The following is a 16,017-nucleotide window of genomic DNA, read 5'->3' as shown; positions in this document are numbered from 1 at the left end:
ATAACTGCGCTCTTACAGGTAGAGAAGATGTGATTTAAGCTGAGACCATGGATGGAACTTATACTTGAAACTCTAACCTTCAGTAGTTTTGTAAAAGGATCACTTGCTCCACTCAACAGGTGGTGCTGGAAGCCTGACATGTAGGAAAACAAAGGGGTTTCACAGGTTCTCTAAATTGCAAAAGCACTGGATGGTGCCCAAGATTTGTGGTATATATACAGTACATTCCTTTCAAAGAGACCTCATATTAGGGGTTCAGTATATATTCTAGGGCAGGCTTCCTCAACCTCAGCCCTCCAGATGTTTTGAGACTACAATTCCCATCATCCCTGACCACTGGTCCTGCTAGCTAGGGATCATGGGAGTTGTAGGCTAAAAACATCTGGAGGGCCAAGGTTGAGGAAGCCTGTTCTAGGGCAGCTTATATTCAGACCTGTACAGTAATTCTTCTAGTAAGGCTTGGTGGTATGGTAATTATATGGTCTCTGACATTTCACAAATTTAAAAACAGAGACACCCATGAGCGGGACTAGGGGATGAGGCCTGGTGGTTTACTAGAAGCAGAACAAAACAGACTGTGATATGTGCCACAATAAGAAAACAAGACTCAGTGATGTGCATTCTAAACAGGTAACTCCAGATAGCATAAGCACAGCATAAAAAACATTTACACCAGTTCCAGTTGGTCTGGATTAAATCATCAGTCCTTCACCCATCAAATTCCAGTTCAGAACCTCCCACTGCCTTCTGGAATCTTATGAAAAGGAGACTTGAGTTGAGGTTACCAGCTTCCAGATAATCTCTCCTAGCAGTTTCAATACAATGTTACGCCATAGTCAGTTTTTATATATCACAGAATTGTAGAGTTGGAAGGGACCCCAAGGATCACATATCACAGCCTTGCATGATCTATGCAGCCAAAGGGTTAAGTGGTAGTACCTCAATACAAGTTTCTGGAATCTGAATTCCAGGAAGGCTGGAACTACTGCAGAAGAAGAAGAAGAAGAAGAGGAGGAGGAGGAGGAGTTTGGATTTGATATCCCACTTTATCACTACCCAAAGGAGTCTCAAAGCGGCTAACATTCTCCTTTCCCTTCCTCCCCCACAACAAACACTCTGTGAGGTGAGTGAGGCTGAGAGACTTCAGAGAAGTGTGACTAGCCCAAGGTCACCCAGCAGCTGCATGTGGAGGAGCGGAGACGCGAACCCGGTTCCCCAGATTACGAGTCTACCGCTCTTAACCACTACACCACACTGGCTCCAGAATGGCTACAAAACACATGAAGGAGCAAATAAAGATGTATGCTCAGAGCATACACAGTGTGCCTTTTACTCCTGGAGTAATAATACCCAATTTCCTCTTATCTAACGATAAGGATACATGTTTGCTTGCACAGCTGCAGATTTTATCCATAGCACCTCTCAAAATTAAGCACTGCAATGTGAAGTGGCCTCAAATAGTTAATGAGCATGGAAGAAGCAAATTACCAAGCCAGCAGCAACTGTCTCCTTTCCGTGACGGCAAGATCAATCAATCATTTTCCATAGTCAGACAGTGCTTTACCACTAGTCTTGGGGAAGCCTGGAGGCTTCAAGCTAAGCTTCCTCCTTCCAGCTGACCTGTCCTCCAGAGAAGTCAACACTGAGCTACATCTTTCCTGCTGAAAGAGTAGTGAGAAAAGGCAAGGCAAGCCACGTGATGGAACTTCGAGGCACACAGGCACTTAAGACAGATGGGCTTTCTTAAATAGTTGCAGCTCTCCTCCTGGATACGTGCGCCAAAGTCAGCCCGGAAATCTGCAAATAGTGCTACTTTAAAAAAAACACCACCTCTATATGCATGATTTGAACTGATAAGATTTATGTAATTTGTTATACAGTGGTACCTCGGGTTAAGTACTTAATTCGTTCCGGAGGTCCGTTCTTAACCTGAAACTGTTCTTAACCTGAAGCACCACTTTAGCTAATGGGGCCTCCCGCTGCTGCGGTGCCACCAGAGCATGATTTCTGTTCTCATCCTGAAGCACAGCTCTTAACCCGAGGTACTATTTCTGGGTTAGCGGAGTCTGTAACCTGAGGCGTATGTAACCTGAAGTGTATGTAACCCAAGGTACCACTGTACTAAGGAACTGAATGTACCACACTTTGCCCTTTTGTTGTAAGCTGTTTTCTTTTGTTCAACAGATTTGGAATTTTAAAGGCTGAGCTGTAGTTTGCTTGATCAAGTTTACTTTCCTTAAAATCTGAGTGCATTGTGGATTTTTTATACTCCAAGAGAAAACACACACATTCCTTTGCATGGGCGTAGCCGGGGGGATTGGGGGCAGCTGCCCCCACAATCAAACAAATAAATACAAATATTTAACTAGCTGACCGATTGCATTGCAGATAACTCTTTTCTGCCCTCCACCCCAAACATAAAGCTTGATCCCCACTAAAATACATACGCCCATGCACCTCTGAACATTTCATGTGACTGCATGGTCTCTCACATTTAAGTATGCTGCATATAAAGCATGCTGTGTTCCTCTAAGCAGTTAAAACACCCTGGCTTCTCCCGTGTTCACAGAAAGGCAGCTCTGGCAAATTTAAACAGCTCATGGGTGCTTATATGCGATGGCAAGACTTGTACAAGCAGGCACTTCCTGCATGCAGATCAGACGGGGAGCCGCCGTCTGCCTTATTGGAGCCTGGGATGTTTCTGTTTACAAATCCTGGAGCCAGGCCGGGGCACTGGCTGGAGGCGTGCCGTCTGCTTCCTTGCTACACTCAGCCTTTGTCTGGTTTTACTGTGTCAAAGAAAGAACAACCCTGCTGTGTTTTCCGCAAAGGATGGTTTCAAGACAATGCAACTGCTGGGGCCCCCTCCTTTTTTCACAGCCTCGCTCAGAAAGGTAGTCTACGGATTAGTGAATTTTCGCTTTCCCTGAGAAATATGGGGTGGGGAGGGGGAGAGAGCTGGCCTGCCCCCCAAATCATTTAACTCGTAGGCAAGCACACTTGCATTCATTATTTCATACAAAGAATCATATTTCAATTGCACTCTTAGACATACGTTATTTTCTTATGCAACAACTGCACTCAAACAACATGCTGTATTTTTACAGCATATGATACTTATCTAGAAGCTATCATTTTACCTCTTCCTTAAAAAGTTTTTATTGGTGTCCTGAAGAAACATTTCAAAGAAAATTCCATTTCAATTGTTCACTGCGGGTCATGCATTTTTAGCTTCGTTTAACAGATGCGCTTCTTAAACTGCCCAAATTTACATAGTGGCTTAGCAATTTAGTGACAGTGAAAAGAAAAAAAATGAACTGTTACACTGTTAGCCTTGCAAAACAAGAATGATGCAAAACTGCCTCTGGTTTTCATAACCTGAACAGTTTTCACAGTCTTTCTGTGTCTTCCACATGGTTCTTATTATAGTTTTATACAAGTATTTTGTATTAATTTGTATTAATCATAAACATAAATGATATTAAGTAGCAGACCTCTTAAACCTGATAGCATATGGTTCAATATGGAAAATGCCCTAAAGACTATTTGGTATGTGCAGAAGCTTCCACAGCCTTCAGGTCATTATCCATACTGAACTATATACTATCAGGTTTAAGACGTCTGCTACCTAATATTGTTTATTTGTATGAATAATACAAATAAATAAAAACTTGTATGAAACTATAATGAGGCTTAAATTATGTCAGCTATACAACCTACCAGTTTTATGGAATGGTGGTATGTGAATAGCTTTGCAATATCAAATAATTTAGAAATGTTATTTCAGCTAAGGCTTAAAATAACATTTAATAAATCTGTATTTTTTAAATATTGACGTGGTTGGATTAATATTGGAATGCACAACATGATTAAACCCAGGCATTCCTAAAAATGTCTGATACAAATATTCATTTATTCTCAATCTGAAAGATTTTTTTCGTCTTCTAATAATAGCCAAAATCCTATTCTTAAAAAAACCCAAGAACCATAAAACAAGTATCTCACTTCTCATCATTGAGCCAGTGCTAAGAGAAAACACAGCGAACAAAATGGCTCATAGCCTGCTAATACGATCTTGGTTTCTATAGCAACTGAGCAATGTGCCTTTTATTTATGTTTAAATATTATTTGCAAAAACACAAGATGCATTCCAAGAATAGTACAACACAATACTAGTTAGGCATAATCTCTAGGGGGCTGAAAATGTTCAAATTGTGGAAGCTATGGAGAGGTAATGAATTCAAGTCATTGACAGGAGAATGTAAATAAATGCTTCTTGGGCCCTTTCCAGGGGATTTTTTTTCATCATAAAATGTGCATGTGTTACTCAATTACGATAGGGACACAGGAGTCATTCTTTGGGCTAGTACTTCTGTTGCTGTAATACTACATTTTCCACCTGCAGTTTAAGCCTGACATCTTGTTGCTGGGGTGGAGGGGACATTCTTCTATTAGCTGGCACATCAGCTACAATTGTGCATGCTTTGTTGAGCACGATTGCCGAGTACTGTGAAGTTAGTGCCTGCAACATAATTAGAGATGATGACTAGTTTGCTGCTCTCTCATACTAATGCCAAAGTTGAGCAATTCAGACACAAGCTGCTCCTTTAGCTGTTAAAAGCAGCTTTCCTCTGGAGCAAAGCTGTACTACACCAGTAGCATTTAGACAATCAGATCTCAACTTATTAACCAGATATATTCCCCCAATACACAACTGTTTGACTCCTGCCTTTGTGTAAGTTTTCCCTTGACTATAGTTTTCCTTTTCGCCTGAACCAGGAAATGATAGTTAACAGCTTTGAAACATGCCGCAATATTAAGCTAACTTTAAACTGCAGCTTAATTAATATTTTGGAGTGCTCCCAAGCTGTTAACCATACTTTCCTGGTTTGGACATAATGGGAAACTAGAGTCAAGCCTGTCTGCCTTGTCTGCCAACTTACATAAAGTAGCTGTATATGGGAACACTAGGTTCATTCATAACTTGGCTTACTAAACAGGTATGTACATTTTATGCAAATTTTGCTTTTTCATTATTCAGGCTTAATTCTTTGAAGATTGCAGATTCATTTCTCCAGTGCTGAAGCACATATTTCCAAAGTACGTACAAACACAAAGCATACAAAGCTCAGCACGTTTACTTTTTAACTATTATGCTAGGATGGGTGCTACTGGAGCAATAAGGGGAATTTTTTTTTTTTTACTATAAACTGAAGTTTAAATGGATATAGTCCATTTAAAATGCAAGCAAACAAGTAACAGGGAATTCCTATGTATATTTCTAAGGGAATAGAACAGAGAAGGACCACCACCTAATAAAGTGATAACAATGAGGAGAAAGATCTCAAGGATCCTTTAGCCATGAAGGCAATGATTTCAGTATAAATCATAATTAACTAACATTCCACATGGTGTTAAAACCCTCATGTGTGATGTGTGAATCAGAAGTATTTGTTGGCTAAACTTGTGTTTGCAAGTTTAAATTCTGGGAAATATTTGGAACCACCTTAATTCATACCAAACATTTTATTAAAATCTGTTTTCTTACCTTAGATCGCACACTAGTTTGGCTACAGTGCAATGTGAATAAGCCTTTAAAAACCCAGCTATGCAGTGAGCATGAACCAGGCTCAGACAAGTGCCATAATTTCCATCAGTGTATGAAAATTTCCTTTAGAATTCCATCTTTGCGTTAAGAGAAAAATATACCAATTTTTACCCTGGTATAAACAGAGGCAGAAGCAGGGCTGTCTTAAGTCTACACAGCTGTTGCTTCAACTCATCCACCAGTACCCATAACTTTGGGAAATTGTAGTAGCGTGAAACACAGTCAGTCCTTAGCTATTCACAAGATGGTATCAGTAAACTAACTACAACACTAATGTTTATTTAGAACTTCTGGCAAACTAGAGAATGTACCACAAGAGATAAACCAAGACAAAATAACAGGGAATGGGTATTGCAATGCATTAATTGGTTTCCAGATGGCACACTGAATCTTTGAATGGCCCTAGTAAAGGTAAAGGTACCCCTGCCCGTACGGGCCAGTCTTGCCAGACTCTAGGGTTGTGCGCTCATCTCACTCTATAGGCCGGGAGCCAGCGCTGTCCGCAGACACCTCCGGGTCACGTGGCCAGCGTGACAAGCTGCATCTGGCGAGCCAGCACAGCACACGGAACGCCGTTTACCTTCCCGCTGGTAAGCGGTCCCTATTTATCTACTTGCACCTGGGGGTGCTTTCGAACTGCTAGGTTGGCAGGTGCTGGGACCGGACGATGGGAGCGCACCCCGCCGTGGGGATTCGAACCGCCAACCATGCGAGTCCTAGGCGCTGAGGTTTTACCCACAGCGCCACCCGTGTCCCAGATGGCACACTGAATCTCTGAATGGCCTTAGCAATGCATAAAACAAGGTTTACATTGTACTTTTTCGCCAAGATGCTATCAAACAAAAGTCCCCAAGCTTGGACTTCAAAATGAACTTTGGGAACTTTTAAAAGTTTCTTCAAACTGCAGGCAAGTTTTTAAAACTCTGAAATTATTCTGTCTTGAAAGAAAGCATAAAAAGCTGGAGAAGAATTCTGAACTGCCCTCTGATTATCTTTGTTAGTTTTCTCCTTCAGCAAAAAGCCTTCTTTGCCAGGATCTATCTACTCAAAACACACTCCCCCTTCCTGACTTGAAGCTGCAGTGATGGAAGCAGAAGAAAAGCTGAGAAGTAAATTTTATCCCTCACTACTACAGCAGCCCTGAAGAGAACATGCCCGCCTTCAATTTATTTATTTCTTAGTACAGCAATGCAATATTGTAGTACAGGCAATGCTGTAGAGCAGTGATGGCCAAGCTTGGCCCTCCAGCTGTTTTGGGACTACAATTCCCATCATCTCTGACCACTGGTCCTGTTAGCTAGGGATGATGGGAGTTGTAGTCCCAAAACAGCTGGAGGGCCAAGTTTGGCCATCACTGCTGTAGAGCAAATCATGCTGGTCATGTCATTTTCCGGGAGTGTCTCTGTACCCCATGCAGGCCCAGAGAGGGAAAATAAGATGGGGGACATGAGAGCAACTTTGATCTGCAGTGTACCAAGACCTCACCTTGTTCTGTTAGCACTTTTTTAAAAGGGGAAAGAATAATATCAATTGCGTGCTGCCACCTAGTACAGGAGAAGAGACCGAACAAGCGCTGCACAAAGGGAGTCAACACTTCCCCCTTTCTTTTCTTAAACTTTTTTTTTACAAACTCCAAGTGCATCCAACAATGCATGCTGAAAGTTTAGAAGGGAAAATAGAAAGAAAGGGGGACCTGTTAGTTTCTTTCTTTCCCACAACCTGGGAGTGAGGGAGGGAAAGGGGAGGAGGGGCAGAGCAAAGGAAAACACATAGGAAAACAGATCACAGCACAGTAGCTTTTCAAGCCGGGGACAAAGAGAGGCAAAACTGGCAGTCACAGAGTAGCATGCTGCTCTTCAGCCAATGAAACAACAGTACTATGGTGACCCCCCTCTTTATCTCCCACCTACTATTCTTTCTGCCTTCCAACCTTAAGGCACCTGTATGTTCATTTTGTTTCTCAAGCACAGCTACTGATCATAAATCATCTAACTATTAAAGAAACAATTCTGCTCCAGAATTAGAAATTTCCCGAGACCTGGGAGAAGAGTTAGTGGAAGAGGACTGGAAGAAATTTAAAGACTACTTGCAAAAACATTGCAAAATGTTTGAATGCTAAAATGATGCAGGATACAAAGATAATATGGCATTAGTGATATAGTTGAAAGGATTATGTAAAAAATGTTTTATAAGAATAAGGGTGAAAAAGCTAGAATAACATTATGTCAAACTTAAACAAAGTGATATAAAGGCAAAATTGGAGACATAATAGTTGAAATGTATAATATAGAATAAGATTTGAAAGAGGGTAAGGCACTGCTGAATACGATTGTGTAAAAGGGAACACAGAAAAGGGAGATGTGAGGAAGTCAGGAAGGAGGGTTATGAAAACAACAAGTAAGAAATTGGATTTTTATGTTTTTTTTATGTTTTTCCCCCCTCTTCTACCTTTTTTATGTTTTCTATTGTATTTTTCTGTTTTTATTGGATTGTGATAGTGTTTTTTCTTTTTTTGTTTTGATTGTGAAGTTTGTTTTACTGTTTAAAATTTCAATAAATATCTTTAAAAAAAAAAACAGAATTAGAAATTTCCTCTTGGTATGCAAAGCACTCTTGCAAAACATTAACAATGCATATGTGGCCTAATTATTGTTCTGAGAGGTTTACAGTCTTACAGTATGGGGCTTGCAGGATGCTTACTCAGCACTTGCCTGTTAGGGAATATTAGGGAATACTAGTAAGTCCAAATTGCATGATTTGTATACCATTTAACTCTCCATAACTATCAATTTCCAGCAGATATTGAGAGCAATATTTATTTTGTTCTTTTAAGATGAAAGTTCAGTTTAGCCCTGCACTTCAGTACTGGTTAGTAATATCAGTTTCTTCCAATATAAATTATAATGAAAACAATGAGATGAAATAGCAACAGGGAATATGAACCCAAAGAAGACCACTTCAGATTCTTACTACAAATAATTTATCCTCTTCGTGGTTCCTTGCGAAGCCTCAATTTATACATATAGAACATTGAACAATATTCCTTTCTAGCTGTCAAACACCCCAGTTTCTGAAATCACATTGTTTAAATACCACACAATAGATTTCCATTATTTCCTCCTATGTTGCCTTAAGGCTCCCTCACTATAAAAACATAATCCCTTCTACACAATATTAATGGTTATATGCAGATTATATTAAATACAAATTTAAATTCTTTGTTGATGTCTGAAAACATATGCTCTTAATATACAGCATTTGCAGCTAATTAGGAGCATTACTTGTTTTCCAGGACTATATGTATTTTGACATCTACACACAAGCCAGAGCAATGTCTAAATTGTCTTCCAATGTTGCAATTCAAAAAATAAATCTAAAGCTGGGCACTGGAGATAGATAGCAAATAAACGATTGTAAATATATAGGCAGTTATCTCCCGTTAGCCTGGAAGTAAAAGATAGCTTTGGGTCGTGTTGCCATTCCAGATATTTTCTATCAGAGTGTGATCCTAGTCTCAGCTTAGTTATAGCTAAGCAGAAGTAGGAAAAACAACATAGCAATGCAAAATGTAACCTCCATATGCCTAGTACAATTCTGTACTGCTGTGGTTATGATTTGTGTTCTCCTTTGCAGTAGCCTCACAGATTCCCATGTTTGAACTATTCCAAAGCCACCTAACCATCATGCAGGACAGAGTCAAATCTAGAATGGAGGGGGGGGGAGGGCTTTTTTTTAAAAAACAAACAAACCACTGTGCCAGCTCCAGGAACTACAGGGTGAGATCTCATTTTTAGAAATATGCAAAGAGTTCATGATGGCTGGCAGTTTCTTGAAGGTGAAATATTGAAGGCATAATCCAAACAATTCCAACAAGGAAGAGAAGTAGGAGGCATCTAAAGAAACCAGTGTGGCTGCATAAGGAGCTTTTAGATGAGCTGAGATTTAAAAAGGGCATGTATAATGGAAGAAGCAAATCACAAAGGAAGGATATAAAGACGCTGACACTTTCAGGGAGAAGGTCAGGAGGACTAAAGCTCAGAACCAAGCTCAACCTTGCAAGAGAGGTTAAATGACTAAAAAGGGTATTTTGAGCTATTTCAAAGCAAGAGGAAGAACAAATAGGTCTTCTACATGGAGAATAAGACCATGGCAAAACAATATTGCCACAATGTTGTAAAGGATATACAAGTGAAGCCTAAATCATTTTTAAGGTGAAACATTGTATAATACAACAGATAGCTTACATACTAATAGAAAAACAAAGTTAATTTCAATCTTTAAGTTCTCATCAGTGCATTGCATGTGGAGTCTATTAGTAGCAATGCTTTCTCAGTTGCTCTTAAATCATGATTATCACACAGCCTGAAGCACTCTGACTCACTGAAAGGCGTTCCATCGGTAGGGTCTGCTGGTGGAAAATTCTCTGTGAAGTTGAGATTGCACAAGTTGGAACTGCAGCAGCAGAAACGATATGTCCCATTCTGAACCAAGGAAGGGGTGGTTGTGACGATGCACTCCTCAGAGTGACAGTCTTCAGGGTCTCCTATATGAGACCAGCATCCTGGAGGGGGGAAAAGGTTGTAAATCAAATAGCAGTATTTCTTTTGGCTATTTATTTAGCTTGTGAAACTTTCTACATGTTTTGCTCCTCAACTTCATGCTCTTATTAGATTTGTCTCTCACCTAAAAAAAACCCTCTGCCTTTTAAGACCAGGGACACACTGCTCTGAATCCTTTCCCTAAGAGAAGTGTCACCTGCTGGGACTATGTGTAGGGTCTTTTGCAGCTCCATGACTTTTTGACATTAGGACATTTTTCTTTCATCCTCCGTTTTTAAATATATGCTCCTTCTCTTAAATGGGTTTTATGTGACTTGGACTATGCACTTTCTTTAGCCAATTTAACTGCATTCTCTTATGTAGGTGGATTTCACTATTGAGGTGTGCATTTTGTACTAATGCTTTAATGCTGAAAACAGATTCAATTTCGTGTAAGGAAAGTTGTATTAAAGCATATAAAAGCCTACACAAACATATTTGCGGTGGTTCTTTTCATTCCAACAATGTAACCACTGTCTGTTGTCCCAAAACTAAACAGTCCTATGACCATAACAACCTGGTCCTGGCAAAATATCAAATGCACCATACTGTCTTCAAATTTTTCATTGGTTTACTGATTTGTGACTCATTTACACTATCAGCTGCATACCAGTCCTTTCATTCCACTTCAGGTCTGTGTGTGTGTGTGTGTGTGTGTGTGTGTGTGTTCAAGGGTTAGTCAGAGGCTGACAGGAGCCCTTTGAAACTAATGCATGTTCTTGATTCATTTCTCTACCACACCAGACCAACAGATTACACATACAATTGCAGGGGTCATCATGTCTGGCATGCAGGAAGTGGACAGAGCAAAGTATTCAATTCAAGTATGCAGTGATTCTTCCTGAGCTAAGACAGGGAGCAAAATAGTGTGGCTAAAATTTATCAAGACTCCTGAACTGTTGACCTCTGAAACAAACCACAGGTGAAGCATTCCCAACTGCGTAAGCGAGTTTGCATTATCCTGGCATTTTGCCTTCAGGTTTCCAACAACTTCTGGTTATGCTGGTTCTTTAAATATCATACTTTGATTTAGTTGATGCACCTGCATGTAACATTTCAGCTTTTAAGGGAGGTACCATGTATTTACACCACTTTTGCATGTTCCCATGCCCTGCTCCCAAAAAACTTCTTTTTTTCATTACTGTATGTAGTTTTAGGGTCTAATTACATATTTTGCTTCATAACTTTCCTTCTGAGAGGGCTAGAGACTTATTTTTTTTAAAAAAAGAAATGGAAGTTCAGAGTCTGGGGCCCTTAATGATCAGTAATGGAACTTTCTTCTTTCGTATGGCTTATTCATTTAATCATCCTTATTCTCCAAGACTGCTCAGTGTTCTGTTAGAGACTATCCTCTATGCTCACTTCTAATTCATTGTTATTACCTATTACTAATTTCATTAAACATAAGCACTATGACCTTGTTTTTGCTTTCTTGTAATTTGTACAGTTTTATCTATTTCTACTTAGCAGCTCTATTAAGTTTATACTATGAATCACTAGCATATCGAACTTTAGACTGTCATGTATTAAAAATTTCTATAAAGTATGCTTGAAAACAGTGGCGTAGTGTGGGGGGTGCAGGGGGGGCCGGCCGCACCGGGCGCAACATCTGGGGTTAGGGCAAATCCACGGGTTAGGGGGCGCAAATTACTTGCCTTGCCCCGGGTGCTGACAACCCACGCTACGCCACTGCTTGAAAAAATTGTGGCTTGGCATAATTGTAATGTTGCCCAGAAGCCTAATCATGATTAAGCTATTGGGAATGCCCTATGGGCATGCACACGGCTTTCCCAAGTGGGTATCCCCCCCCCCACCTTTTCAATTTGACCATCGACCATTAACTTACATTAATGCTAACCACCATTTGCAACAATGGATAGAAGCAGCTTTGCAAATTTGCTGATAACTATGGTCATCTTAACACCACTGAAGATAGAACTGTAGTTTGCTTTAGCTTGAGGAGGAGAGGGGGTGCAACAATGAACTGGGAGTCAGGAGTCATACAATTAAGAGAATCAGAGCTTTTTTCAGGGTGTGTCACAGACCATCTGCCCAACCCCCTGCTCAATTCAAGAGTCCCAGAACTAGAGCATCTTCAATATATGGCTAGCCAACCTTTGCTTGAAGAACTCTAGTGAGGGAGAACTCACCAGTCTTCTAAGTAATTGATCCCACTGTTGAACTGTTCAATAAGTTTCTCATAATGTTCAAATAAAATATAGTCTCCTGTAAATTAAGCGCAGCCCTGGCCTTTGTGGCAGCAGAGAACTGAGAAGAGTTATGTCTGCACTCAGCTGTTCTTCAAAATGAGGGACATTTGTTTGTAGATTCCTTTGCGATCAGAAGGCAGTACAGTGGTACCTTGTTTTGAGTCAGGGATCCGTTCCAGAGCCCTGGAGACTCAACGAAAGGGATGCTCGACAAAGTGCCGCTCTGCACATGTGCGCGAGCAGCAAACCCGGAAGTATCCCATTCCGGTACTTCTGGGTTTGCCACGGTATTAAGGTAAAGGTAAAGGTACCCCTGAACTTTAGGTCCAGTCACGGACGACTCTGGGATTTGCGGCGCTCATCTCACTTTACTGGCCGAGGGAGCCAACGCAGTTTTTCCGGGTCATGTGGCCAGCATGACTAAGCCGCTTCTGGCGAAACCAGAGGAGCACACAGAAACGCCGTTTACCTTCCCGCTGGAGTGGTACCTATTTATCTACTTGCACTTTGACGTGCTTTCGAACTGCTAGGTGGGCAGGAGCTGGGACCGAACAACGGGAGCTCACCCCGTTGCGGGGATTTAAATCGCTGACCTTCTGATTGGCAAGCCCTAGGCTCTGTGGTTTATGAGAAGATACATGTCTAAAAGTTTTACAAAAAAACTGCTACCTGCCTCTGAATATTAAGACCTTTGTGACAAATAGATTAAGTTATGTTTGTTGTCATTATTGCTGAATGCCATTATTGTTGAATGTTACCTTGTTTCACAAGATGGATCTCTCCTTCACGTGTTTTCTCCCACAGACCATAGCAGGTGTTGCCTTTCATACACAAAACTGTACCATTCTCTTGAGAAATTCGACTTTCGCTAATTCCATGATCATTTTGGTACTGGTCCCTAAATGCACATGTCGTCTCTTCACTCTGTGCAGCTAAACAAGAAAACAAAAACAAGCAAGTTTACAAACCAGATTGTGGCACTGATCGTTGACAAAACTAGAAGACAAAAATATAGTTGAAGAACCTAGAAGAGTCATTTTCAGAGCTGACCCTTTCATTAGGAAGAGTGAGGTAGCCACCTCAAGTAGCTGATTTTGTTATCATTAATGGGCAAACAGACAGAGGTGCTGGTAAGTTTTTCTTCCATGTGCAGACAAGTCATGCTTGGGCACTATGTATGTTGGCTAGATTGCCTCAGGTAGCAAAATGTCTTGGCAATTTTGGTACTTCAGAACTTTGCATTTTTAAAAGCAATATCCAATTTCCTGTTAGGAGCTGCCGCTGGATCCAAGTGCAATTCCTATTTATGTGTATGGAAACATAGTTCTTCCTCTCACACTAGAACACCTTATCAGAAATATATTAGACTTATCCAAAAATCCTATTTGCAGAACCATTAGTAACAAAGTGACACTGAGTACTACAGCAGAAAAAAGCACTTAAAAGTGGCCTGCAGTAGCATCACAAGCTTGGTACATTTTATGGTATTCATAAATGAAGATACTTTAAATATTCAGAAAGGGAAACCGGATGAATAGGAATACATTCAGTCCCAGGCCACATTATCAGTAAATCTTAGATCATCATCATAATTAGTCTTCCCACTGAACATACATCTCCCTTGAGCTAGAATATTAAAAGATCAAAATGTCTTAAGATCCCAGAAATTCAAAGGAATTTTTGTCCACTTTTCTTTTTGATACACTCCAGAAATTAGGCCATACCTCATCAAAACAACCCTATATAATTATTTCATTAGAAAGAAAGACTCTTCAGAATGAAAGAAGCATTTAAAGTCCTTAAACTAGTGCACAGAATTTAAACTGGTTGAATCAATCAAAGCAAAATGCCTATTTTGTGCATTTCCAGATTTTTCATAGATAAATATTCACTGGGTTACCATGCCTGAGCAAAGCATTGTGTAATAATGTATCATAAAACAAAGGGACTGGATAACAATGATCCATAAGTGACTGCCTTATTAAAATAGTGAAAGGGAAAATACACGAATGCTAAATTATTATTTTTGCTTTAAATCAGAATTTTGCCACTTTCTAGCATCAAAGAGAAAATATGCGAACTTTCTGTAAAGGAAGAAATACACACTAGCATTAACGTAGCATTTTTGACAGCAAATATCACAGTTCATATGTTCATTGTGCCTTTCAATATATATTCTTTCCACAAAATAATTTTGACATTAATGACCTAGAGTAAATAGAGTCAACTCAGATTTGAACTAGAACTATACTCAGCAACAAAGTTCAGCCTCTTTAGCAAAGCTACCTGCTGATTCTATTCTTCAGTTTTCACTTTTATATATGCTAGACAAGAATCTGCATGTAAATCTTCACCTACCATTTAGGCTATAAAAGCAATTAAAGAGGGAAGGCTTTCCAACAGCTCTACCAAAATCACTGTGTATACATAGTCTCTTGCAGCAAAAACAATCAGAATTTTGTGGCCCTTGAAAGCCTAACAAATCTATTTGCGTGGTGAGGCCCTGGGCCCGCAGTTCCCACAGAAATAAACATACAAGCACAAATATGTTGGGTTAATGGGATAAATGAGGCCACAACTTTATTGGTTACAGATGTGAGCAGTTTGGCTTAGGCAACTGGGTGAAGCAAGACTATAACCTGACTCCTGCCTGTCTGCAGGAAGTCCTGAAAGGGTCAACCATCAATAGCGGGAGCCTTATGATATATATCAATTAAGAACTCCCCCAGTGTCACCGATGGGGTCGTGGCATGACCCTAACCCATGACCAGGCTTCGGACAGGAACCACACACCTGGATCCCTTTAATGGGACACCCTTAGCGTGGAGGGGCAGGTGGAGGCAACAGCTTCCCCTCCCATAACAAGGCTTAAAGGTCGTCACGGACGACTCTGGGGTTGCGGCACTCATCTCACTTTATTGGCCGAGGGAGCTGGCATACAGCTTCCGGGTCATGTGGCCAGCATGACAAAGCTGCTTCTGGCAAACCAGAGCAGTGCACAGAAACGCCATTTACCTATCTACTTGCACTTTGATGTGCTTTCGAACTGCTAGGTTGGCAGGAGCAGGGACCGAGCAACGGGAGCTCACCCAGTCAAGGGGATTCGAACCCCCAACCTTCTGATCGGCAAGCCGTAGGCTTTGTGGTTTAACCCACAGTGCCACCCACTTACCCAATGCCTAACCTTACAAAGTTGTGACGATTGCTACTAGGTAGGCAAAAACCAAATGGCTGGAGCCAATTTGCCAAGTGGAAAAATTCCTACCCAGCCCCAACAACCAGGCTACCAAGATTAGTCATAACAAGGCCATTGTCAAGCAACACAAGAAAGAGGGTGAGTGGGCTGGGAGATCCACCAAAGTATATGATAGGCTAGCAGGGGGCGTGACGCGGCTGGGCATCCTAGTGACATGGGCAGCATTCCTCTGTCCACTGCTGGGTAACTGAGGTCCCGGAACCCCTCCTGCAATGCAGCCCCCCTGGAAAAGGGGGGCTGTCTTGCATGGCGAGGCCCCGGGCCCTGCAATTCCCACAGACAGGAACCACATAATGTGAAATCTTAGTTGGCAGGTATATAAATGGGGAATAATGTAAGGTAGAA

The 16,017-nt window shown here is 40.9% G+C and overlaps 1 protein-coding gene across 4 annotated transcripts in view; it reads right to left on the bottom strand.

Moving 5' to 3' along the window:
* Window positions 1–16,017, bottom strand: part of BMPR2 (bone morphogenetic protein receptor type 2) — an 84,465-nt gene that overhangs the window by 32,151 nt on the left and 36,297 nt on the right. For all 4 annotated transcript variants that reach the window (XM_028701668.2, XM_077918088.1, XM_077918093.1 and 1 more), the window contains exons 3-4: window positions 13,175–13,348; window positions 9,990–10,169 (exon numbers count right to left, since the gene is read on the bottom strand). In XM_028701668.2, coding sequence (XP_028557501.2) covers window positions 9,990–10,169; window positions 13,175–13,348 — 354 coding nt within the window. The remainder of the gene's footprint in view (window positions 1–9,989; window positions 10,170–13,174; window positions 13,349–16,017) is intronic.

This window comes from Podarcis muralis, chromosome 1 (assembly GCF_964188315.1).
Source record: "Podarcis muralis chromosome 1, rPodMur119.hap1.1, whole genome shotgun sequence".
Classification (NCBI taxonomy): Eukaryota; Metazoa; Chordata; class Lepidosauria; order Squamata; family Lacertidae; genus Podarcis; species Podarcis muralis.
Note: the sequence above shows the minus strand (reverse complement) of the source record. Positions and strands in the feature narration are given on the sequence as shown.